General features: G+C 39.0%; 3 protein-coding genes across 7 annotated transcripts in view; 1 reads left to right on the top strand and 2 right to left on the bottom strand.

Annotated features, from left to right (window-relative positions):
• Nucleotides 1-7,281, bottom strand: part of STXBP4 (syntaxin binding protein 4) — a 187,096-nt gene extending 179,815 nt beyond the window's left edge. For 4 of the 5 annotated variants that reach the window (XM_068531864.1, XM_068531869.1, XM_068531865.1 and 1 more), the window contains exon 1: nucleotides 7,183-7,279. The gene's annotated coding sequence lies outside the window, so the exon portion shown is untranslated. Of the gene's footprint in view, nucleotides 1-7,182 lie in introns of all 5 variants that reach the window. The other variant, XM_068531867.1, reaches the window with a different exon arrangement.
• A 9-nt stretch (nucleotides 7,282-7,290) lies between these two features.
• Nucleotides 7,291-16,417, top strand: COX11 (cytochrome c oxidase copper chaperone COX11). The gene is made up of 4 exons (XM_068531871.1): nucleotides 7,291-7,689; nucleotides 10,910-11,065; nucleotides 14,125-14,250; nucleotides 14,636-16,417. The coding sequence occupies exons 1-4, from the start codon at nucleotides 7,339-7,341 to the stop codon at nucleotides 14,816-14,818; spliced, it is 816 nt and encodes a 271-aa protein (XP_068387972.1). The 5' UTR covers nucleotides 7,291-7,338; the 3' UTR covers nucleotides 14,819-16,417.
• The window catches only part of TOM1L1 (target of myb1 like 1 membrane trafficking protein), a 53,204-nt gene continuing 42,124 nt past the window's right edge, over nucleotides 16,010-27,089 (bottom strand). The window contains exons 12-16 of the mRNA XM_068531870.1: nucleotides 22,944-22,995; nucleotides 20,589-20,694; nucleotides 20,074-20,155; nucleotides 16,798-16,862; nucleotides 16,010-16,209 (exon numbers count right to left, since the gene is read on the bottom strand). Of these exons, the coding sequence (XP_068387971.1) occupies nucleotides 16,799-16,862; nucleotides 20,074-20,155; nucleotides 20,589-20,694; nucleotides 22,944-22,995 (304 nt within the window). The 3' untranslated portion in view covers nucleotides 16,010-16,209; nucleotide 16,798. The remainder of the gene's footprint in view (nucleotides 16,210-16,797; nucleotides 16,863-20,073; nucleotides 20,156-20,588; nucleotides 20,695-22,943; nucleotides 22,996-27,089) is intronic.

The raw sequence follows: 27,089 nt of genomic DNA, 5'->3' as shown, positions 1-27,089 counted from the left end.
TCTTTGATCCATTTGGAATCCACCTACAGTATAAGGTATAGATCCAACTCTTATTTTCTCCCCCAAGAAGATCACTCAGTTGTCTCAATCACATTTATTAAATGTGATTAGAGATGCAACCTTCATCATACACCAGATCTCATAAGTACTTGGGTCTACTACTGTACTTTTTTATTCTGGCCCATTTGTTATTCTACGTATTCATGTACCAACACTATTTTATTTTAATGATAGAAGCTTTATAATATGTTTTCATATCTGGTAAGGACAATGCTCACTGCTCTTTTTCAGCCAAGTTTTCCTGGCTATTTTTGGTTATTTTTACACATTAACATCTAAATCTTCTTGTTTTTTTTTAAAAAAAAAAAGCTAATTGTTGGGAATCACATTAAATTTACAAATTGATTGAGGAAGCACTGGTATCTATCTTTTTGATTTTTCCTGTCACAGTACTTGGTATATCTTTCCTTTTGTTCAAGTCTTCTTTTGTGACCTTCTGCAGTGTTTTAAAGTGTCTTCATATGGGTCTTGCACATTTCTTATTTATTTAATTCCTAGGCATTTTGATATTTTTTCTATTAACTTAATGCCTTTTAAAACACCTATTATTTTGTAAAGGATAAAAACTGTTTTTGGAAAGCTTAGTAAAATCTTCTTGAAAACAATCCCTTTCACCCCAAATTCTATCACATGATTTAATGTCTTTATTTTTTAGTGTTTCTAGTAAACTAGTTTAAGGAAAAACAGGCCCAATTCATATATTAGATTTTAGTTGAAAATTGTGTAACTGCAATATGTTCGTTTATATCTAAGTGCATCTTATTTAACACTTCAATACATATACACATACAGCTTACAATTAATTAATTAGAAGACTTACTGAGTTATCATTACAAAGATGAAAATAACTCTAGAATAGACTCATAAGAGCTTTATAAGCAAGAACCTAATTCTCATCCTCCCTTGACAAAGTACTTTTTTTTTTTTTAATTTTATTTATTTATTTATTTATTTATGGCTGTGTTGGGTCTCCGTTTCTGTGCCAGGGCCCTCCCTAGCCGCGGCAAGCGGGGGCCGCTCCTCATCGCGGTGCGCGGGCCCCTCACCATCGCGGCCTCTCTCGTTGCGGAGCACAGGCTCCAGACGCGCAGGCTCAGCAGCTGTGGCGCACGGGCCCAGCCGCTCCGCGGCACGTGGGATCCTCCCAGACCAGGGCCCGAACCCGTGTCCCCTACATCGGCAGGACTCCCAACCACTGCGCCACCAGGGAAGCCCCCAAAGTACTTTTAATATCTACTTCAAAGTTCTTAACAAGCTATGTTGCCAAGGAACTCTGTCTTTTAGTTGTTCCTCTAAAGTGAAAAGGTAAACAGAAGAGACAAAGGACAGGTGTTGTAACAGTGGAGGAGAGATTTATTGGCTCAATACTAAACCCAAACAGTCTCTCCCCTCTCCCTCCTCTTCTACGTCCTCCATCATCATCATCATCATCATCATCATCTTAAAAAGCATATGAGAAAGGTGCTTTGTCAGAAGCTATCGAGTCATATACATCTAAATGTCTTTGAAGACTCACCAGATTATTTCAATCAAGTGACTGGGGATCTTTAGTTCATTACTGAGTGTGACAGCTTATGCTTATGTCATTAGAAAGGAAAAAAAAAAGAGAAAAAAAAGGAGATCAAGGAGGCTTTTTCTTAGGAAACAGTGAAATTTTACATTAAGGTCATTTTAAGGGAGAAGGAGGCCTACCCAATAAGTTATCTGTCTGGATTCTGTGACTGACAAATTAGAAATGCCTCCTATTTATAAATTCACTGGAACTAATATTAAAAATGTCAATATCGCTTATTGTAAAGTTAGACCTATAGATTCAGTATTATACTTGAAGAAACACACATATAAGAAAATAACAATGTTTAGGAACTGTGACAACTTGTACACCTTATGACAGCAGAAATTCTTCAAGACAGCATTAGCTATTTATATTATCCTAGGGTTGTTTAAGAACATCGGCAAAAATCAGGAATGACTCCCTTCTCTGGGCTAAGCTTTAACTGATCTTTTAAAATGGCATGAAAGTTTCAGGAAATCAAGATATAAAAAATCGGTCAAAGGGTTATTTTACTATCTCCTTGATTCTGTACCCAAAGGCAATATTCCCCCTGGTGGTACATTTTTTTCTTAGATTTTCAAGAATCTAAGCAGGTCAGGAATGCTACTCATTTGTCTTGGAGGTGGATGAATAGCATCTGCTTGTAACCCACAGCCCAACCCAGTGGGAAACACAGAAAACTGCTTCAAAGAAGGAGTCCTGGGCTTCTTGAAAGAAGATCTTCATCAGACCAACAGCTCACTGCTCTCACAAGTTTCCTTAGACTACCTGACTGCCCTCTGCTTGCCAATCACTGGCTCAGTACAATCATGTGCATGCACTGTGCTAAATGCTTATGATATTATGCCAAAAAAGCCAAGGCCTATGCTTTTATGGCATCTACATGCTAGCGCTGGGAGAAAAATAACAAAAACGGAAACAACATGAACTAGATTTCAGATACTGAAAGGTGATATGATCATATGCGACTGGACAAAGGAGAGCTAATTTAGATTGGGTACTAGAGTTCCATCTAAGATCCAAATAATAGGTCAGCCAGGAGAAAAACTGAGGGACCAAGTATTCCAGGCAGAGAACGTCTCAAGGCAGCAAAAAATTTGGGATGTTTACAGAACAAAAAAAGTGTGACTGGAGCATGATGAATGGGGAGAGAGAGGAGATGAAGTTAGAGAAGTAGGCAGGGTCTAGAGTACTTAGAGTCTTAGGCGTCATGTAAGAAATAGGAATTTTTGCTTGATCTTATTTCGTACAACCTGACTGTTCTCAGGAGATCTGAATTTGCCTTTTGCCTTATCTCTTACCTTTAACTTCTGCTTATTCTAGGTAGGCTGACTATACCCTAGCCTGAATTATGTCAGAATGTCAGTCAGTTCATTTGGGATATAATCAATTGGGGGAAGGGGGCAGTACAAAATGAAAATGCGAAGCCCCTTGTTAAAAAAAAATTATTAACAATTTCAAGAAAGTGACAGCAGAGCATTAAACCAAGTACAGGGTCCAACTAAGTGAGCAAGGCCTGTGTGACTGACTGCATAGGTCACATACCGATGAAGCTGGCCCTGAACTTGATAAATGTTACTTGAAAAAAATAAATGCCTTCTACTGATGAATAATTTCTGTTTTCATTTCACCTTATCTGTCAATCACATAAACTTATTCAAGATCTTTTAAATGGAGTAGCCTCTCAAACATGTGGTTTAAAGGAAGCTGCCAGGCTATATGGGAAAAGAATCAAAAAAAGAGTGGATATATGTATATGTGTATGTATAACAGATTCACTTTGCTGTACACCTGAAACTAACACAACATTGTAAATCAACTATACTCCAATAAAAATTAAATCTGCAAATATTTCCACATTTTTAAAGTGGATTCTTTCTTTTTTTTTTTAATTTTATTTATTTATTTATTTATTTATTTATTTATTTATTTATTTATTGATGTGTTAAGTCTTCGTTTCTGTGCGAGGGCTTTCTCCAGCTGCGTCAAGTGGGGGCCACTCTTCATCGCGGTGCGCGGGCCTCTAACTATTGCGGCCTCTCTTGTTGCGGAGCACAGACTCCAGACGCGCAGGCTCAGTAATTGTGGCTCACGGGCCTAGTTGCTCTGCGGCATGTGGGATCTTCCCAGACCAGGGCTCGAACCCGTGTCCCCTGCATCGGCAGGCAGATTCTCAACCTCTGCGCCACCAGGGAAGCCCTTTAAAGTGGATTCTACATGATGATAATTTAATATAAACAATTACTTTTTTGTTTTTATATCAAAAAAAAAGGAAGCTGCCAGGAAATAAAAAAACTAGGATATCAAGACTTACTGCGGCAACTTCATGCCATTATTGTGTACTAATTGGAAAACAGTGATTATCCGGTCTATTCTCAGGCAAACTACAATTCATTTGTTCTTACTATTTACTCAAATGTATTACTCTTCCTCTTTTAGGTAGAAGGAAAGTACTGCAATAAATACCTACCAAATAAACAGTTGTTAGTACTGTTGGAATAATTGTTAGGTACTTCAAATTGCCAAATGGATCTAAATGGCTTTATTAGGCAGCCAGCTAGGAAATACAGCTCAGTGGCTAACATATTAAGATTTACATTGCAATGTCCTTAACTTATGCATCAAAAATACTAAAAAATGTAATTATAAACCAAAATTTTTTTATTTTTGGCCACGCCGTGCGGCTTGCAAGATCTTAGTTCCAAGATCGGGGATAGAACCCATGCCACCTGCAGTGGAAGCACTGAGTCCTAACCACCGGACCACCAGGGAACTCCCACAAACCAAATTTTAAAAACAATACGTCTTTATAATCCTTAAGTCAGAAAGCCTGAAAACCAATAATCAGATAAGAAAACATTGTGACTATCAGTTTTTTTTCCCATTTTTCCTTCTTTTCCCACCTTCACCCATTTCACTCACCTCCATCCTCCAAAATGGTTTGTATGAAAAATAACAATGTATTTTACCTACTATGTAAAATTGAACATGATCATAGCTAACTAGAAATGGTTCACAAGGTTCAATTATTTACTGCTAAAAATGATATTACAAATAAAAGATGCTGAGTCTGAAACGTCAGTCCAGCCCCAGATGTTTTAAGTTTGTAATCAACACCTCTTCTTGCAGGACAGGGTTGTACTAGCCTTGCCTGAGGTGCTCCCATTCCATTCATGGTAGAACCCATTACTTAGCATTAGTTACCATAATGATTTATGCAACATCACAAGCACACTCAGGCTCACAAGAACTGCAGCCAACACTGCTCTATTGCTATCAAGATTACTGTACCTTGGAAAAGAGTAATTTCATTTGCAATTACACAACAAAATAAAAGTACAAAACAAAGACACTATTATTGACATATTTATGCTGCTACCTCTTGCTACATGGAAGGGTTGCCTGGAAAAAAAGAACGTCAAAGGGAATGTTTTGTTGGTTTCAGTGACATTAATGTTTGCATGGGGTTTGAGTTTATGCTGTAAGGAATTTAAAATATGACAGGTCTTGTCCTGAAAGAGATGACAATCTGGTATAAGAACTAAGGTAGATACAGATGAAAAAAATTTTCAAACATTCTCATAACACAGGAATAAGTCTGTAGAATCACAGAATCTTGAAATTTTCATGTAAAAGTAGAAAAGTCATGAGGACACGGGGAGGGGGAAGGGTAAGCAGGGACAAAGTGAGAGAGTGGTAGTGTATACATTGACACATATACACTACCAAATGTAAAATAGCTAGCTAGTGGGAAGCAGTCGCACAGCACAGGGAGATCAGCTCGGTGCTTTGTGACCAGCTAGAAGGGTGGAATAGGGAGGGTGGGAGGGAGGGAGACGCAAGAGGGAAGAGATGTGGGGATATATGTATATGTATAACTGATTCACTTTGTTATAAAGCAGAAACTACACACCAACAAAAAAAAAAAAAAGGAGAAAAGTCAGAAGATACTTTTTTTTTTCTTTTTTCTTTTTGGTTTCTAATTTTCTGGCCCTGTGACCACAGTTAATCAGTTACTCTCTCAAGGTGACCATCATCACTCACCTGCACTTCAGCAACTGCCTCCTAACTGTTCTATTTTCTTTTTTGCTCCCTTCCCTTTTCCACACCATAACCAATATCTTTTAAAAAATGTGAATCAGGTATCACTTGTATGCTTCGTATTATTTTTAGAATAAAATACAAACCCTTGGACATGGCTTATAAGGCTCTGTATTATCTGGCCCCAGTATACCTGCTCTGACCCATTTCCTACCACTTTTCTCCCTGCTCACAAGGCTAGGAAGAGATGGCCTCCTTTTTGTTCTTCAGTGGCAAGTAGCTCTTTCTTGCCTAGGGGTCTTGGCATGACTTGGAATTGTCATTGTGTAGTTTGCTCCTTATCATCACTCAGGACTAGGCTCAAATGTCACATCCTCAGAAAGACCTTACTTTACTTCCCTTCCTCTTGACTTTCAATCACACTGTACTGTTATCTGAAATTCCCTTATTTATGTGTCTGTTACTTGCTTTTCTCCTGAGTCCCTCAGTAGAAAGGACACACTCCATAACTGAACTGATCTTCTCTGACTTTCTCTGTGCCGTAGGCCCAGTAGGTTGAACAATGTCTGGCCCACAAGAGAGCACAGTAAATAAAATGTTGAATGACAAAGTCATTTAACTTGGCAGGACTTCAGCTTCCTCATCCATGAAGTGGGGATAATTATACCTGCTCTGGACATTAGCAATAAAGACTAATGTTTACTAAATGTTTACACTGTGAAAATTACTTACATGCATATTCTCATTTACTGTTATGATTCTTATTTTACACGTAAGGCCGTTAAGTTTTAAAAAGACCAAATAACTGACCTAAGGACACACGGCCATAGTGAGGACCCGGGTATGAATGTAGACCTGCTGTAACCTCAGAATCTGAGCTCTTAACCTCTACTTTATAGTTCCTTGAAAGATGCTTTCTTCCATTACAGCAAAATTGCCTATGCCGTCCGCCCCACGCAGGTCCTAGTTTGTCCTGTAGCACAACTGAAGAAAGCTATTACATCCCCCCATGCGTTTCTTTTCCAAGATGAACATCCCCATTTCCTTCAATCCTTCCTTAAATGATCCTCATATCCTGGTCACTATCCTCTCAAAAAACCAGTCGGACAACGTCTCTCCCGCCCCAGAACTGGTTAATTTTCACTGGGCAAATGGTTATAGGACATCAGAGCAGTAGAAGCCGATTCCCAGGGGCTGGGAAAATGTAGATGTTCAAGTGTTCGAGTGGGCTGTGGTTAAAACAGGAAGACTTCCTGGGAGAGGTGATCCTCGAGCCGGAGCTCAGGGCAGTAATAGCGGATCGGCGGCCACAGTACCCCAGTCAAAGGACCGCGCGGGACAGCGGCCGCTGGGGTCCGCCGGGTCTAGACAAAGGCTGCTGGAGGTTAGGAAGATCGGGGACACAAACCCACGTGATGATGGCTAGCACGCGGAAGAACGCAAGTCGTTTTCCTAAAAGTAACTTAAATAGGTACTGGAGGGAAGCAAAATGGGAGGAACAGTCAAGAAGCAAAACGCGAACTTACCCGGCAACCCGGCCTCCGTAGCCCCACTACAAACGCCGCCACCTGAGGAGCCCCATAGCCAAGGCAGCGGCTGGCTCAACCCAGAGATCGCGAGACAGAGCAGGCCTCGCGAGATCTGGCTTCTGGCCTCTGACAGGCGGGCGTTCTTTCCGTGCTATGGGAGGGCTCTGGCGTACAGGATGGAGGTGCGTGGCTTTCTGCGGGTGGCCCTGGAACTACCCTGGGAACCCGACCAGGGCTGCGGAGAGGGTAGAGTCTTGTCTCAGGTCGGGGAGGAGCGGGACAGGGGGTGCTGAGAGGGAGCTGAGACGGCTCGGGACATGGAGGCGCCCGAGCTTGGCGGTGCAGCCGCCGCGGCGGCCGAAGAGCACGAACCCCTTCACGCGCGCACAGGAGGAGGATTGGCGGCGGCGGAACAAGACCGTCCTCACGTATGTGGCCGCGGCGGCCGTGGGCATGCTGGGGGCGTCCTACGCCGCCGTGCCCCTTTACCGGCTCTACTGCCAGGTAGGGCCGGCGCTGCCCGTTGGGCGGCCCGTCTGGAGGGGCGGGGGTGCGGGCAGTTCCCTAGACAGCGATGCTCCACGGTGCCGTATTGGAGGGATGTCCGAGATTATCTACCAAAGAAAATCACTTTCTAAGGAAACAGGCCTTAGAAAGTGACTTACTTGCCCAAGGTCACCAAGAAAGTGACAAGGCTGCCGGTAGAACCCGAGTTCTTAAAGTGATTGTGCCTATACTCCACTGCCTAGTGAAATTCCCCGATCTCAGCTACACCACCGGAAAGGTCTGCAACCTGTACTACGGTATCCAGCGATCTGCCTTACCCTCCTGCTGTTCACACACGGGCGCGCTTTTAAAATGTAATTTATGTTCATACATTAATTCTGTGAACCACAGAAACCATGGTTTCTGTGCAAAGGTTAACCCTGGAAATGGGAGTGTGCTTGCTATTTGTAGTTAAACTGGGAGTAGCTTTTTATGCATGCAAACTAGCATGAATTAGGACTTCGAGGCTTTCCCCCCTTGTTAATATGTAACTGTAATGTCCTTACCCAGGGCTACCTTTTAGATCAGAAACTCTAGTGCAGTGGTTCTCAAAGTGCAGACCCCAGGACTAGCAGCAGCGTCGTTACCTGGGAGGGGAACTTGAGCGCAGATTGTTGGGTCCGACTCCAGAACTGTTGAATCAGAAACTCTGGGGGCAGGGCCCAGCAGTCTGTATTCAGTAAGTTCCCTAGCAGATTTTGATGCAGGCTAATGTTTGAGGACCACGGGCAAAGGCAGAGTTCACCTATTTCATATGTATTCTCCTAAGTTCTTAATCAGTAGTTGGCTGTTTTGTCTGGGCATTAGGATCACCCATGGGGCTTCTTAAACAAACATGTCAGGGCTCCTGTACCCCAGAGATCCTGATTAGGAGACGTGGGTAGGGGTCAGGAATTTATGTTTTAAAAACATTCCATAAATGAGAGCTATACATTGGGTTCATTCAGTGAGTGAGTGATAGTGGTTCCCAAACTTTGTTGTACATCGGAATCACCTGGAGAGCTTTTCAAAATCCTGACACCCAGGTCACATCCCTAACCAATTAAATCAGAAGGTCTGGGAATGGGAGTCAGGAAGGAGTAATTTTTTAAAGATTCCAATGCTCAGAAGAGTTTGGGAATCACTGGTTAACTGCTCTTTCCTGCCTCTATTGTTAATGCCTGGCTTACTTCTCCTGTCCTTATGAAGATTAACTTTTGCCTTTATTTTCGATAATGACTGAAACAGCAGAAATCTGAAGGACTTTTCAGTCTCTTAATATCAGCATCTATGTAGGAAAGTGCTGTAGCTTGATTTCTGGAGGATGAGTGTAGAATGTGAATTAATTTTCATCAGAGGCCAGCCTGGACCAAGCATGAATCCCAGAACTACCAGTTGATTAAGTCGTAAGCAGACCTGAATCTAAAACAGCAAGTGTAGATCACCCCAAACCACCGGTGAGTAGGCAGGGGAAGGTGGGTGGTTGATTTTATTCTTCAGGCAATATTTAACAATGTCTGAAGACATTTTAGGTTGTCACAACCTGGGAAGTGAAGGGGGGAAGGTGCTACTGGTATCTAGTGGGTAGAGGCTAAGGGATGCTGCTAAACATCCAACACTGCAGAGGGCAGATCCATTCCCCCACCACCACCAAAAAAACGAAAAACAAAGAATTATCCTCTCCTAAATGTCATTAGTTCCAAGATTGAGAAACCCTGCCCCAAACTGAAGTGAATGACAGTATTTCATGCACCTGGGTGAAAGTGCAGGGCAGGAAAGTAAAAACAATTGTAATTTGTAATCCTAAACTTAAATCATAGTTGGATGTTTAGTAGTGACGTTTCCAAAAGAGCATCTCTTTTATTTTTGGAATCACGGAACTTCAGAGCCAAAAAATTAAGGATCATATAAACCACTTCATACACTGAGCTCATTTTATGAGTATGGAAAGTGTAGCCCAAAGAAAGTAAGATTTAGTTAGTTTTTAGAGCTAGTGACAGAACTAAACTGGAGCGCAGGACATTTTCTTTTCAGTGCCTTTTTCTATTGTTTAATTTCTCAAAGCATCACATTTACTAATTTGAAGAATCTGTATTCAAAGACTGCCTGTCAGAAAGAAAACATTCAGGAATCTTTATTTAAGTGACTCAGGTTCTTCAGGAAAACATCTTAAAACTTAGCCCTCTTGAGCAGAAGTATATACTTGTCTATTAAGCAAGAGTAAATAAAGGCTTGCCCTCTGATGTATCTTGTAGGGTTATAATGTAACTTCATATTGCATGGCAGCTGAGTGAAGCTGGTTGACTTGTGTAACAAGCTAAGATGGTAATACTATATTTTGCTGGGAGTCTTCACTAGCCTCAAATTTGGTATTTTTTTCCTGGTTTAGTAACAGATTAATTATCTGGAGACCAGAATTCTGGCAACCTCAAGCATCAGAAGAATGATTTTTTTTTAAGCATCTCTGATAAGGAAATAATTAATGGCAATGAAGATAGACAAGAAGTATCACAGATTATCCTGATGCCTCATGATTAGTTGATTCAGTGGCCAAAGAGATCAGGTTCTCTGATTAACTGGTAATATATATATATATAAAAGATGTACTATACAAAAAAATACAGAAAAAAATTTACAAAAATATTTACCAACATGGAAAAATACTTATGATGCTTGAGAAAAGCAGACTACAGAAGTGAAGCTACAAACTAATCTGTGCTCTAAAAGTTATGATATGAAAAAGGACCAGACAGGAATGTGGAAAAATGGAATTATTTAAATAGTTTATTGAAATGACAGCATTGTGGGTAAATTTTATTTCTAATAATAGTTGATATGAAATATTAACAATAAGGGGATATATGTTTAATGAAAAGTTCAGCTAAAAATTCTGAGCTCTATTATCAGTGGAGAGTCCGCTCTCTTTCAAATGATTCATTTTTGACCATGCCATATAACCAAGTGATTACTGAATAATATGACTTTAACCAATATAGGCCCTTGACACCCAAAAAGTGGTCAAACCATTGGCACATTCATAGGAAACGGCCAGTGATAGTATATAAACTTTGCTGCTACTGGATTATTAAAGTTAAATAGTTTTTAAAATTTTGTTTCATCCAATAAATAGGTCATCAGCACCTAAAACTTCTGTATTATTGTTTAGCATATTATATTGTACCTTGTTGTCTTTTCCTAGACTACTGGACTTGGAGGATCGGCCGTAGCAGGTCATGCATCAGACCAGATTGAAAACATGGTACCTGTTAAGGATCGCATCATTAAAGTCACCTTTAATGCAGATGTGCATGCAAGTCTCCAGTGGAACTTTAGACCTCAGCAAACAGAAATATATGTAAGTGATTAAAGCAGTTTTTAAAAGATTGCTTTTTTCAATGTAAAAATTCTTTCTTTCATGGCTTACTGTTTCACAATTTAGGAAACATTCATCTAAACTTAATTTCAAAAACTGACAGATTCCATTACTGTAATCCTTTTATTCCTTCAGACTACTTTTTGACAGCGCCCTATATTCTGACCTAATGTAACAGGATATACTTTTAACTTTTAAGTTACATGGCATTATAATAAAAGTCAGTTTGGAACTATGGAAAATATCATGTTGTTATTAGAATCATATTAAGAATTCACTAAGAAGTTCTCTGGTCACTAATCTTGAGAGTAGGAGCAGCTGTCATGCTTTATAGTTGACTTTACCTCAGGTATAGATGATACAAGCAAAATGTTGAAAATCATTGATTACAATGGAAAGTAGTTTACTGATTTACATCAGAAGTATCCCTGTCCCTTAAAAAAAAATTTAAGGATCTTTGAAGTAATCATGCTAAATAGTCATGTTCTATATCAGAAAGATTATACACCTTAAAAGTTTCCTATAATTGTGATTAGAGGATTTAACTGAAATTATCTCATGAACTGAATAGCCAGAAAAGCATAATTGTAACTCTTATTGGAAAACCCTATTAATATTAGTGCTTCCCCAGGTTAGTAAGCTTCATTGAATCTCTTCGGTGATTTGAGGGTGTTATAGATTATGGTTCTTTCTGTTTTTTTTTTTTTTTAATTAATTTATTCATTTTTGGCTGCATTGGGTCTCCGTTGCTGCACGCAGGCTTTCTCTAGTTGTGGTGAGTGGGGGCTACTCTTCATTGTGGTGCGCAGGCTTCTTATTGTGGTGGTTTCTCTCGTTGCGGAGCATGGACTCTAGATGCGCAGGCTTCAGTAGTTGTGGCACGCTGGCTTTGTTGCTCTGCAGCATGTGGGATCTTCCTGAACCAGGGCTTGAACCCATGTCCCCTGCATTGGCAGGCGGATTCTTAACCACTGCGCCACCAGGGAAGCCCTAGATTATGGTTCTGAATATTAGTTGCAATCACACAGTAGTATTCAGTGGTATTAGTTGCTAAATTGGTACATGCAACAGAGCATCCTTTGGACGTTGACTTTTTTTTTTTTTGTCTCATTTTACATTGACTTCTTTAAAGCCTTGCAATTTATTTTATTCATTATTTTCTCTCAAAAAAAAAGTATTAGTGCTTTTTGGTTAAATAAAAGTTCTATTCTGTTAGTTTTACTCTGGTTTACGTTTACTCTCGTTGTAAACTAAGTTTAAGGTTGGTAACTTTTTTTAAAAAGAATCTTTAGTCAATTATATAATATTCAGGGATAAGTGTTAAGAAGTTAGGCTTGGCTTTTCTTACATCTTTATTGAAGTATAATTGCTTTACAATGTTGGGTTAGTTTCTGCTGTACAACAAAGTGAATCAGCTATATGTATATATATATCCCTTCCCTTTTGAGCCTCCCTCCAACCCTCCATATCCCACCCCTCTAGGTCATCACAAAGCGTGGAGCTGATCTCCCTGTGCTATGCAGCTGCTTCCCACTAGCTATCTATTTTACATTTGGTAGTGTATATATGTCAGTGCTGCTCTCTCACTTCGTCCCAGTTTACCCTTCCCCCTCCCCGTGTCCCTAAGTCCATTCTCTATGTCTGCGTCTTTATTCCTGTCCTGCCCCTAGGTTCTTCAGAACCTTTTTTTTTTTTAGATTCTATATATATGTGTTAGCATACGGTATTTGTTTTTCTCTTTCTGACTTACTTCACTCTGTATGACAGACTCTAGGTCCATCCACACTACAAATAACTCAATTTTGTTTCTTTTTATGGCAGAGCAATATTCCATTGTATATATGTGCCACATCTTCTTTATCGATTCATCTGTTGATGGACACTTAGGTTGCTTCCATGTCCTGGCTATTGTAAATAGTGTTGCAGTGAACATTGTGGTACATGACTCTTATTGAATTATGGTTTTCTCAGGGTATATGCCCAGTAGTGGGATTGCTGGGTCAATATGGTAGTTCTATTTTTAGTTTTTTAAGGAACCTCCATACTGTTCTCTATAGTGGCTATATCAATTTACATTCCCACCAACAGTGCAGGAGGGTTTCCTTTTCTCCACACCCTCTCCAGCATTTATTGTTTGTAGATTTTTTGATGATGGCCATTATGACCAGTGTGATGTGATACCTCATTGTGGTTTTGATTTGCATTTCTCTAATGATTAGTGATGTTGAGCATTCTTTCATGTGTTTGTTGGCAATCTGTATGTCTTCTTTGGAGAAATGTCTATTTAGATCTTCCACCCATTTTTGGATTGAGTTGTTCGTTTTTTTGATATTGAGCTGCATGAGCTGCTTGTATATTTTGGAGCTTAATCCTTTGTCAGTTGCTTCGTTTGCAAATATTTTCTCCCATTCTGAGGGTTGTCTTTTCATCTTACGTTTTCCTTTGCTGTGCAAAAGCTTTTAAGTTTCATTACGTCCCATTTATTTTTGTTTTTATTTCCATTTCTCTAGGAGGTGGATCAAAAAGGATCTTGCTGTGATTTATGTCATAGAATGTTCTGCCTATGTTTTCCTCTAAGAGTTTTAGTGTTTGGCCTTACATTTAGGTCTTTAATCCATTTTGAGTTTATTTTTGTGTATGGTGTTAGATAGTGTTCTAATTTCATTCTTTTACATGTAGCTGTCCAGTTTTCCCAGCACCACTTATTGAAGAGGCTGTCTTTTCTCCATTGTATTTTCTTGCCTCCTTTGTTGGACACATTTTAAATAACTTCATCTACAGATTATTGCTTGAAGACTTCAGACATACAAGAGGACAATCCATAACTAAGTATGCATAAGAGAACATTGGTTCTCCACTGACATAAGCAAGTAACATTTGAAAATCAAATGTTCTTGGGTAGTATTCACAATTTATTTTGCTGACCCTTAACATTAGTTTAAATGAGGTATTATAGTCTGAAATGAAAATAATGACTAATTTAGGAGGGAAAGAAAGAGCCATGTGAGATTTAAGGATAATGTATATTTTCCTTAAAACAGGTAGTGCCAGGGGAGACTGCACTGGCATTTTATAAAGCTAAGAATCCTACTGACAAACCAGTAATTGGAATTTCTACATACAATGTTGTACCATTTGAAGCTGGACAGTACTTCAATAAAATACAGGTATAACTGAATGCAAACATTACAGAATGTGATAAAGGTACATGAAATTGTTTGATACTAAATCTATTTCAGTGTTTTTTTAGTAGGTACTAATTTTTTAAAGTTCATTTCTTCTAAACTTCAAACTGTTTTTTTCATTGCTTATAATAGCTATGCAGAGGTTGAGAGTCAAACCATATAGGTACCTGCTTTTTTAAGATTAGAAGAATCTGCTGATTCCCAATCCTTAAAGCAAAACTCAATCTGAGATAAAAGATGCTGTTATTCTATCACAGAATTTAAAGATTATAATTAACAGTATGCTTATTAAAGCCAATAAATGCATTAGTTTCTATTATAGGTAATAGAATAGAAATATTAATGAATACCTTTCTATAACTTCTAGTGCTTCTGTTTTGAAGAACAAAGGCTTAATCCACAAGAGGAAGTAGATATGCCGGTATTTTTCTACATTGATCCTGAATTTGCTGAAGATCCAAGTATGGTGAATGTTGATCTCATCACTCTTTCTTACACTTTTTTTGAAGCAAAGGAGGGGCATAAGTTGCCGGTCCCAGGCTATAATTGAAGTCAGAACTAAGTCCTGCTTCAAATTTGTGATTTTTGAAAAATCATGTATCTTCTCAGAGGGGAAATATTTACAATAATGTGAAGCCTTCTATTTTAAATTTTACATACTTATGGTTCTTTTTTCCCAACTAATTTACCCAACTTACAATGTGTAACTGTTCAAAACCATACTTAGAGTTTAAGTAGTATTAGAAGAAACTGCTTTGTTTCTTAAATATGTTGGCATGGACTTGACGGTTCAGCTTAATTCACTGGTCGCCTTTCAAATTATGAGCACTTCATACTTGTAGCAATGAAGTTTTATTATTATTTCTAGAATAGTTGTTTACTACTTTCATTACGAACAGTCACTATTTTAAAAGCTCAAAATGGAAGAGGAATCACTAAGCCCTAACAGCTTGCCTAAAGATTACATTCTGATTTCAAATTTGACTGTATTTTTCCTTTAAGATCTAGGGCTATTTTACATTCAGAGTACTAAATGAGTACTTTGAAATTTCAGTACCATGAAATTTAAATAAAATGCATAAGTATATCTAGTTAGGTTTCTAGCATTTCTTGTGATAGTTCCAAGTCTCCAAATTTTAAAATGTTAAGTGGGATTGTGAAGATTTACTGACAGCAGAGTTCTTCTGAAAAAAGATGTATTAAACTGTTTTAATAGTAATTTATTTGTCATTGTAATTTATGACAAACCAAAGTACAATTTATTCTGAATGTTTTCCAGTAGTCTTTTTTCCAAAAAGAAAAAAAAAGGAGCATTTAGTATTATAAAGAATTATATTTAAAGGCAAACAGTGTAGAATCCAGTAACCTCTTGAGGGCACCTGAAATATTAAACTACAATCATCAAGGCTTTTACAATTCATAATCCTAAACAAGAGTATTATTTATGAAGAAGTGCAAATTGACTTTTACATTCAACTTTAGTTAAATGAAGGCACTCAGTATTCTTCCTGAATAATAATAGTTTTTCACATTTCATGCTTTCATCTGTTAACAATTATTTTGTAATGAAACAGTCTTCATCTACTCTTATCCCAGCTCTTGTGATGATTTCTAAATGTAGGAAGTTCTGAAACATAAGGTGCTACACTTAATCTGGTTGGCCTCAGTACCATGAATTTTTCTTCTGCTGAAGTTTTAAGTGAATATATGTTACAACCAAGTTCTTTTGAGATAAAGCTTGAGCTGCTGTCAGGAACCATAAATGTTACTCTGGAACTGTTACTCTTCTGTTTAAACTTCATTACTGCAGAGGAGAAATGTTCCACTGTGGCTTTGATGTTCTGGAAGGTCTTAACTTCTGGGTCTCAAAGCTGGACAGGGTCTACCTTTAGGAGAATTGGCACCCATAATGCTGCTAGTGAGCTGGTCATCCACTTCCACCTGGAATAAAAAGAAGAGTCAACCATCTCCATCTTTTCCTCTTTCCCCATTCCTTGTAACTAGAGAGCCACAGTCTAGTAGAGGAAAGGTGGGAATGTACTACTTCCACGGGGGAGGGTGTGGAGGGAATAAATAAGGTTAATAGGTTACTGGTGGCCGTGTGCATTTATTAGTAAATAAATGGAATGATTAGTAAAGCAATAGAATCCAGACCAATCTAGACTAACAATGAATGGCTTCTACCAGTCCCAGCTAACAGGTATTAACTGCACATAAAAGACACATCTGATTCTAGTGCTAAGAAGTTTTTATCATCTGTTTTTGTTAGCATTAACATTTCTATACCATAAACCTACTTCTGCATTCCCAAGATTTATAATTTTTAGCTAACATGGTCACAAAATGTATTTCATTAGTAAACAATAGTTCATTACAATTTGAGTGACTCAGAGGAACTTGTGTAATAATATCTCACTTATCAGAGTGTCAGACTGTGATGGCCCTTACAAAATGTAAATAATAAATGCAGAAAGTGACAGTTACACTGAAATCATGTGGAATGTAAGTTGTGTAAGTTGAAGCCTTTACCTCAACAGTCAGTGTGACTTTGAGCTCCTTTATGGTGGTGAACATCAATGTCTTCATAAATAGCTCTGAAACAAACAAGCCATAATGGCAAAAGGGTTATATATCAATTTCAATGTACTATTTTGGCTCTTAACTGCCAACAACTTAACTAAAAATCTGGTGCTATTTTAGGTGTTCAGGAAATCAGGCTATATCAGTAAATAAAAACAAAGGTCTCTGTCCTGAAGCTTACATTATAACTTTCTTAGATCCTAATGCTGCTATTCCCATACATCTTATAAATATGTATCTTATGTAACCATTTTACTTGTAATTTAATGAGAAATATGGCTCAAAATTTGGACAGTTTGCTTCCTGCTTTTAAAAAAAAAGCAAAAATTGTTCAGCTTTCCCTGGCTTTATAAAAAACATTAAAAATTAATATTCTAGCTTATTTAATGTATGTTTTTACAGTCCAAATTCCTGAGCTACCTTTAGCATATAACTGTCATCTTTGTGCTTTGTATATAGTCATTTTTCTATGACAGCCTTTGTTCAATTCTTTATATTTGTCTTATATATGTCTGTAGATAGAACATATCTATACCTAGAAATATGACATTAATATATACAGTATAACAACACATGGCTAAGGAAAAAAAATCTCATAAAAATCACAGCACGTTGAAGGCATGATCCCTAACCTCAAGTAGCCCCAGCATGGTCCAGAAATGTTAATGTTTTTCTAATAAGTTTTGTCTCTCGTTTTCCACAAAAGTATTTCAACCTCCTTCACTCTATTCAAATCTCTGATGCCCCTCCTCTCAGTCAGAAACCTCACATTTTAGTAAATTAAATGTCTGGATATGGAAACCTCCTCATGCTTCCAACACCAAATCTTCAAGTCTGTTTTCATCTGCACCATCATCTACTTCTATGATCCTATCTGTCTACCCCTAGCTTCTCAAACACCTCACTCATTTAGGTATCTCCCTTCCTAAATCTTCAGCCTCTCATTCTCCACTAAATCCTACCCCTTAGGATTCACAGATGTTCCAGCATCTCCCATTTTATAAAATAATACAGTCCTTTATCCCATGTCTACTTAATCACCTCAGTAATCCTCTAGCTCCCAGGCCACTTTCCACAATCCCTTCATGTTTAAGTTTCTATGTAAGTTACCTGTGCACTTATTGTCTACTTCATCTCTCTTACTTTTTAATGCACTGAAATTTGGTTCTGTCCCCATCAGTTTACCAAAATGCTTCTACTAAAATCACCAATGATTTCCTGTTACTTAGTCCATTATCAAGTGTTTGTCTTCAGCAATGTTTACCACAGTCGTGTACTCCCTCCTTTTTGTTTCCAAACTGCAATTTCCACATCTGGTAATAGGTTGTTCCCCGTTGCTCTCTTTGCTCTTGGCTTTTCCATTTTCTTGAATGTGCCCAAACTCTCTCCCCGCAGTGTCTTTGTATAAGTTGTTACCTGGGCCTGCAACACTGATTCCCAAACTTGTCACACTAAAAACTGCAGGTCTTAACCTTAACGTCACTTCTCAGGCTTTCTCTACCCTCATTTAAATCAGTTCTTTCTGTTATACACTGTCAAGTCGATGTCTTTCATGCCATTAACACAAACTGTAAATACATGTTTGCCTGCTGATTTAATTTCTGCATCCATACTAGATTTACCCTCCTTGAGTTTTAACATGATAAATTAGGCAGCAATCAATTTCCCTTGCACATAGACAGTGTTCAGTCGTTTGTCAAATGAATGAATCATGTGTATGTATATGTATATTCATAAGTACTATACTCTATGTTCTGCTGGAGTAGAAATTCTTAACCTGGGGTTCATGGACAACCAGTGATGTGAAAATCCCAGAACTTTTCTGCAAGATTTTGTGCTTTTCCTTAGGGAGAAGTTCCCTGGATTTCATGGAATGTTCAAAGAAACTGAGACACCCTACCCTCCAGAAAGTAAGAACTGTAGTGGTAGGGAATTCCAAAGCTTTGCCTTTCCAGCTTCTTACTATCTCTCTTACCTTTAATATCTATTGCACCACCACATCTACTTACAACAATCTCATAGTTAACTAAAATATAATAATATACTTTTCCGCTTCCTGTTTGCCTGGAGAAACTGATAAAAACATCCGGTTTCCAGACAGCATACCTAGTTTAACCAGTTTCTAATTCCTTAAACCACTAATATATTCAGTGATACTTTATCAAGCAGAATGACCTAGGAAAGTTTTACAATCTTGTTAGGAAAAAATATTTAATGAATTCCTAAACCTATTAAGATTCATTCATAAATCATTCCAAAATAGATCACTACATTGAGGGTTTAAACCAGGGTCAAAACCTCAAATGCCTACACATGCCAGGCAGGTCAGATGAAGGTATGCAGTGGGCCAGGTGGGGCCTGGTGGTCTGCAGAAGCTGTCTCATCTTAAAGAGGCAGCTACTACGCAGCCCCAAGCTATTGCTAACACATAAAAATGCTGTCGTATCGAAAAGAATCCAGAGGTCCAGATATTTTTGGAAATATCCCACTTTTTAACTGTTGGCAGTTAGTGTTTAAATGAATATTTAAAATTCACATAGGTCAAACAAAACACAGCTGCAGGCAAGATACAGCCTGCAGGCTGCTAGTTTCTAAACAGTGATTTCCATAAACCTGCTTTAATCATTTTAAACAATTTTGGGGGTAACCTTTAGTCAAAGTATATTAAAGCTCTAATGAGCCTACCATTCCATAAATATTTTTATAAACTGACCAATATGAAATCACAAAATAATGCTGCTTTAAGGATTCCAAGTTAAAAAGTAATTTTTACACTAATAATCCGTTTTAAGCACACTGTTGTCATAGGTAGTAAAGATTAAAAACAAGTTCTTATATTAAGTCTTTTTTGGCATTAGTCAAAGAACAACTAAAATATCCCATCCATGTGGTACTTATGTCACCAATCAGTGAATAGTGCCCTTCTCAAGCTGGAGAGAACCTGACTTTCCTCCAAGGCATCTACAAGGAATATACTAATGCACATGATGGTTCTGGTTATTTCTTAATGTGCAACCCCAGCATTTTTATTTTTTAGTCACAAGGCTGAGAATAACAAGACCATTAAGAGCAACAACCTCCAAGAAAACCTCATAAGTCATTTTTAAATAAGGTCATTGATTTCTGCCAAGACCTAAACAAAGTTAAATGTGTGACCAAGTCCTGTTAGCTCTGCTACCAAAGGGAACCAAGACAAAAAAGATAATCATTTTGTAAATGACTTACTCTGTGGTGACAGCAGGAGCTAAGGGATCAAACTCCATTACCTCGTGGTAATTGGGTGGCTGGAAATCATTCTTTGTCATGGCTGTAAGCAACAAAAAGAAACACATTATGCTTTTCGAGAAGATACACACAATTAATATTCTCTTTATGACTTAGACTTCCGACAGAAGATCCTAACAAACACTGACAACCAGAAACAAGCATACTGGTGTTACAATGCTACTCCCAAGTACAACAAATCTATATATAACAAAAAGATTTCCAAACTTCGATTACAGGTTCATTTACCTCAGCACTCAAAATACAATATTCAGTGCAACACAAGCATTTTTACAATCTCCTAATGTCAGTCATAATGGTATCTGCCCTGAATTTATCTCATGTAGCTTAAAAATGCAAATGAACTCTAATTTTTCCTCTCTGTATATCTATTTTCAGTTACCAATAAATCTCTAGCAAATTCATATATTCTTACAAGTTTTCTTATTTGATGCAAATAATAAGGTGTCAAGTACCTGGATGATTGCTGGGCAGGGATGGCAGTCTCTGGTTTGATGGTGTTGCTGGAATGGTCTTTAGAGTAACTGGCTGTAGTAATACTGAATTTGAATATTCTGGAAACTGAAGAGAGCAGGGTGCATGTTCAAATAAACATTCTACATTAAGCTTTACTTTATAATTTAGATTCCTAGGCTTCCAAGTGGCAGTATTCCAAGAACCATATATTCTGAACTAGATAAGAATTAGTAATTATTAACTATTATTTTAGTTTTTAAGGTAATAACCCCTTACAAAATTTACTGCTTTTCTGTCTGGTTTCATGCCCATTGCACCTCATTTCCCATAAGAACACTATCTAACACCATAAAATGTGAACTTAAAAAAAAATGTTGCTTTTTAAAAAAAGAAGCAGGAGTGTATGGCTCAGACCAGAGTCTGTTGTTCCACACTCAATAAAACCTCGGCCTCAAAGGACAAAAAACAATATTAACCACAAAAAAGCATAAGGTGAAGATATCAAATCAGGACTTAAAGACAAAGATTAAAGTTTTAATTAGAAATATCTCTTTCTTCTTGTAATTTTCTTCATTTCACAAATATGTCCTGGGCACCTACTGTATGCCAGGCTCTATAAATAAAGCAGTAAATAAAGCAGGCCAAATCCCTGCCCTCCAGAAGCAGACAATCAACAAATGTAAACAGGTGTCAGATAGCAAGTGCTCTCAGGAAAAAGCAGGGTAATGGGAGAAGAGAGGCTGGGGTGGGATATTGCTCTGACAGTCATAGTCAAGGGAATGCCTCACCACTGGGGACACTAAGCAGAGCCCTGATTCTGATGTGGGTCCTGTGGTTAGCTAAGGTCTCATATGGTCATATGCTCTGAAGCAGGGTGGTGGCCAGTGCAGTTGGAGAGGCAAGAGGTGCAACTAGAGAGGTAGTGGGAGGGGTCAGAGCAGCATTTCAGGCTTTTACTGAGTAAAATGGAGTCAGGAAGAAAATCACAGGTGGTTTTAGAGCAGATGAGTAACATAATACAAACTTTACTTTTAAAAAAGATTGCCATTGGTGACTTCCCTGGTGGTCCAGTGGTTAAGAATTGGTCTTGCAATCCAGGGGACACTGGTTTGAACCCTGGTCAGGGAACTAAGATCCCACATGCCGCAGGGCAACTAAGCCCGTGCGCCACAGCTGCTGAACCCACATGCCACAACTAGAGAGCCCACGCACTGCAACTAATGAGCCCACGTGCTCTGGAGCCTGTGTGCCACAACTAGAGAGAAGCCTATACACACTGCAACAAAAGATCCCATGTGCTGCAACTAAGACCCGACACAGCCAAAAAAAAAATGAAAAAATAAAAAAGATTGCTCTGGTTTCTGTTTTAAGAATAGATTGTGTGATGGGGGTGGGGGTGCAGAGGAAGGTGAAGGCTGAAGCAGGGCAACACTCAGGGAGGCCTTGCAATATCCATCTGATGGTAGCTTGAACTGGGATGTGGGAGTAGAGGTGGTGAGAAGTGGCTGGATAATGAAGTGGCTGGATATATTTTGAAGGTAGAGGTAAAATGGTAGAGGTCAAGCATGACTTCTCAAGGTTTTTGACCTCAGCAACTGAAATAGTGGTCATTTACTGAGTGGGGAAGACAGCAGGAAGAGCAAATCGGGAGACAGGGCTGAAAGAAAGCAAGAGGAGATGTGAAGTGGAAGGTGGAAATGTGAGTTCTGAGTGTAGGGAAGGCATAAGGTCTGGAGACAGCAACTTGTAAGTCATCAGTCTGAATGGAATTTCAAGATACGAGACCAAAAGACCATGGAGGAATGAATGCCAGACTCCTGGGGTCTCCAATACTGAAAGGCCAGTAGAGGAGGAGGGACCAGCAAAGGGGATGGAGAAGAACTGAGGCAAGAGAAGAACCCAAAGTGAGTGGTGTCTGAAAGCCACATGTGCAGAAAGGAGGATGTGACTGACTGTCAGTTGCTGTTGATCAGGTAAGATGACTGAGAATTGCAGGACTACATTTAGTAAATCTGGAGGTCTCTGGTGACCTTGACAAGAGCTCTGCCAGTAAAGTGGCTGGAATGAGAACTTGTCTGAAGTCTGTCAGAGGATGGGAGGAAAGAAAGTGGAGACAGCAAATATAAACAGCTCTAAGGGAATTCTGATCCTTAACCATCTTTCTAATGGAAGTGAGACTACACTTGTCTATCTTAAATCATTAAAAAGACAACAAGGAAAAGGCCTAACAAGGGCTGCATCAACACATTATAAAGAAACTTTGAGCAGAACATGAGAATTAAGGACCAGGAGTTCCTTTTTAGCATGATAATTGCTCATCAGGTGCACTGCCAGGGAAGGCCTTCATTACTTACACTCTTATATGTAGGACTTGAGGCGAGGTTTTGGCTGGTCCTTTGGACAAACCTAGGATAGTGTGATAACACAGCATGATTACCCTACAGTGAGATCACTGATGCAAAAAGATGACTTTCCTGGTCTAAAAACCCAAAACGTTACCTTCAGACTACACAAACGTATTAATTTTATATATCAATAAAAATTACCATTGGTTTTAGTGCCCAGCAGATCATGATGGCCAAATACCAAAGACAGTAAAGATAAAACCCTGTCCCCAGGCAGTGGCAGCCTTGAGACCCTGGAGTGTGCACACTATACCAGTGACAGCAGAGCCTTCAGTCTTTGCATGAGCGTAGCTACCACCCCACCGTTTCCTAAAGGATGAGGGGCAATGCAGAGTAGAGGTTAGGAAGGGGGGACAGTTTGGAGTAAAGTTGGAGTAAACACACTTCACCCTGTCTCTCCCACCAAATGCAACTATAAAACCTGGACAGAATGTGTGGGGCAAATATTTGAGAACTGAAAAGTAAACACTAGTTACAGGCTGATTGGGAAAGAAGACTAGAATTTGAGTATCAGTGAAATGTTGGTGAACTTACCATGTTCTGTCCCTCTGGTATTCCCTAACTGGAATGCAGTGCAGCCTAAAACCCAAGTGGGCAGTGAAGACAGAGCTCCAGGAGAAGCCTCTCATTCTCACTCAAGGAGCAGGAAAGGGAAATCCTAATGCTCAGAGAGAGTGTGGAAATCCCCCATCCCTTTTTTCCTCTTTGTTCTTTCACACCCCAAACCCTAGGCGATCCCAAGGTGGCTGCAGTGACAGCAGAGGCAACAGGGACCTACAGGGGCTTAAAACTCTGAGTGAGGGGAACCTTCCTCTCTAAGAGGTAGAACTGTGATCCCAAGAGGATATGGCAAACCTCTGTTGTTTCTTTTATCCCTTCTGTCCTGCCATTTGGTGCCCAACACAAGCATAGTCAAGGAAATGCATGGCATAGTAAACCTTCAGCTTTTTGACTGGAGAGCCAAAAAAGGGAGTCCCAGGAAAGCAAAGAACCAGAGAAATCACAAAGAGGGAGGAATTCAGGAAAACAACCTCAAAGTTGTTTATGAAATCCTGGGCTCACACCCTGATCTATGCATCCACGGCTGATCCCAATAAATGCCAAAGATGTTGAGAACTGAACACACAGCCTGCTATCCAGACCTTACATGAATACTGGGTGGCACACATGTGGGACAGATCTCAATAGTACTGCCAAGGCTTTAAAAATTTAACTGACATCGGAACCAAAGCACACAGAAGGCAGGCTGAAACTGTGGCGTAAACCTCATGAGGTTGTTTGCCTACTAATCAAAACATCAACATTCTCAACAGGATTTAGATAAGATGAAGTGTCTCATATCATTAAAAATGTCCAAGATACAATCCAAAATTACCATGCATATGAAGAACAGAAAATTTAAACTTGCAAGAGAAAAGACAATCAACAGTGGTTGATATCTACAGGACACAGATGCTGAAATTACAATTTTAAAGCAGCTATTTATACAAATGCTTCAGCAAGGAACTGTGAACACTCTTGGAAAAAAAAACAGAAAAATAGAGTCTCAGCAAAGAAACACAAGATTATAAAGAAGAGCCAAATGGGAATTTTAGAATTGAAAATTGCAGTAACTGAATTTTTTAAAAAATTACAGAATGAGCTAAACAGCAAAGTGGGGATGACAGAGGAAATAGAGTGAGAAAAGCAATGAACAGAACCCTATGGATCTATGAAACAATGACAACAGATCTAACGTGTGTCATCAAAAGTCCCAGAAGGACGGCAGAAAGTTTGTAGTGCTGAAAAAAATATTTGAAGAAATAAAGGCTTAAAACTTCACAAATTTGGTCAAAGACAAACCCACAGATTCAAGAAGTTCAGTGTAATAGGTTGAGTGGTGGCTCCCAAAGAGTTATGTCTTTGTCCTAATTCCTGGAAGCTATGAGTGTCACCTTATTTGGAAAAAGGGTCTTTGCAGATATAATTAAGGACACTGAGATGATGTTCGAGTGGGCACTAAATTCAATGACAAGTGACCTTAAAACAGAAAAACAGGAGTGGGGGGAAGGAGGGGCTGAGACACACAGGGGAGAAGGTAATGTGAAGGTGGAGAAAGAAAGTGAAGTGATGTGGCCAAAAAAACAAAGGAGTGCCAACACTCACCAGAATCTGGAAGAGGCAAAGAATGGCTTCTCCTCTGAGAGCCCTGGAGGGAGACTGCCTTGCTTTCTCTCAGACTTCTAGCCTCCAGAACTCTATGAAGATAAGTTCCTGTGGTTTTAAACCCCCTAGTTTGTGGTAATGTTTTTATGGTAGCCACAGGAAATGAATACACTCAGTAAAACCAAAAGACAGCCATGCTCAGACACATCATAATCAAACTGTTCAAAATTAGAAAAAAAGAAAAGTTCTTAAAGCACAGACAGAAAAAAACAACAACACAGAATCAGTAGGGGAAAAAGAAAATTTGAATGAATGTTAGCTTTCTCATTAGAAGCCATTTAGGCCAGAGGAGACCGGAGCAATGTTTAAAAACTGCTGGAAGAAAAGAACCATCTACCCAGAATCCAATGAGAATATCCTTCAGGAACAAAAATGAAAATGACATACTCACATGAAATAATCTAAGAGACTTTCACTGCCAACAGACCTTCTCTAAAATAATGCTAAAAGAAATTCTTCAGAGAGAAGAGAAATTGTACCAGAATAGAAGGAAAGCAACAGAAATGGTAAATATAATAGACTATTTTTCTCTTCCTGAGTCTTTAAAATTTATTTGAGGGTTGCAAGCAAAAACTATATTATGGAAAAATAATGTAATAATGTGGAAAAATAATCGTATAATAATTATACATTGTCTGGTGGTGGTTTTTTTAACATACATAATACATACAATAACTATAATTTATATTATTAAAGGGGAGCGCTGTATGATAATAAGGTTTCTACATTTCACTTCAAGTGGGAAAATACTGGTTTTAAGTACACTAAAAAAACTGTAATTCCTAGAGCAACCATTCCTCCCCTCCCCATATATACACTACACAAAGATACAAAATCACGATAAAATGGAATATTGAAAACATTCAAATGACCTAAAGTATGAAGGAAAGAGGAAACAGAAAAAAAAACCCACACACACCAAAGGGAACAAATAGAGAGCAAATTACACAATGCTAGACCTAAATCCAAACATATTAAATGTAAATGGTCTAAACATACCAATTAAAGACAGAAATTATTAAAATACATAAAAATGCATGACCCAACCATATGTTATCTATAAGAAACTCACTTCAACTAATTAAGTTAAAAGTAAAAAGGCAGGGCTTCCCTGGTGGCGCAGTGGATAAGAATCTGCCTGCCGATGCAGGGGACACAGATTGGATCCAGGAAGATCCCACATGCCGCAGAGCAACTAAGCCCATGCGCCACAACTACTAAGCCTGCACTCTAGAGCCCGCGAGCCACAACTACTGAAGCCCACGTGCCTAGAGCCCGTGGTACACAACGAAGAGTAGCCCCCGCTTGCCGCAACTAGAGAAAAGCCCACGCACAGCAATGAAGACCCAACGCAGCCAAAAAAAAAAAAAAAAGTGAAAAGGCAGAAGAAGATATACCATGTGAACACTAATCAAAAGAAAGCTAGGGGCTTCCCTGGTAGCGCAGTGGTTGAGAGTCTGCCTGCCAATGCAGGGGACACGGGTTCGAGCCCTGGTCTGGGAGGATCCCACATTCCCACGTGCCGCAGAGCAACTGGGCCCGTGAGCCACAGCTACTGAGCCTGCGCGTCTGGAGCTTGTGCTCCACAACGGGAGAGGCCGTGATAGTGAGAGGCCTGCGCACCGCGATGAGGAGTGGCCCCCGCTCGCCGCAACTGGAGAAAGCCCTCGCACAGAAACGAAGACCCAACACAGCCAAAAAAATCAATCAATCAATAAATAAATTTAAAAAAAAAAAAAAAAAGAAAGCTAGAGTGGCTATATTAATATCAAAGTAAACATGAGGGCAAAGACAATTACAAGGTATAAAGAGGGACATTACATAATTATAAAAGGGTCAATTCACCAAGAAGACAACAATCCTGAATGCAAATGCACTTAAAGACAGAGC

The sequence above is a fragment of the Eschrichtius robustus genome, chromosome 20, assembly GCF_028021215.1.
Source record: "Eschrichtius robustus isolate mEscRob2 chromosome 20, mEscRob2.pri, whole genome shotgun sequence".
In the NCBI taxonomy this organism is placed as follows: Eukaryota; Metazoa; Chordata; class Mammalia; order Artiodactyla; family Eschrichtiidae; genus Eschrichtius; species Eschrichtius robustus.
The sequence above is the reverse complement of the archived record's forward strand: the minus strand, read 5'-3'. Positions and strand labels throughout refer to the sequence as shown.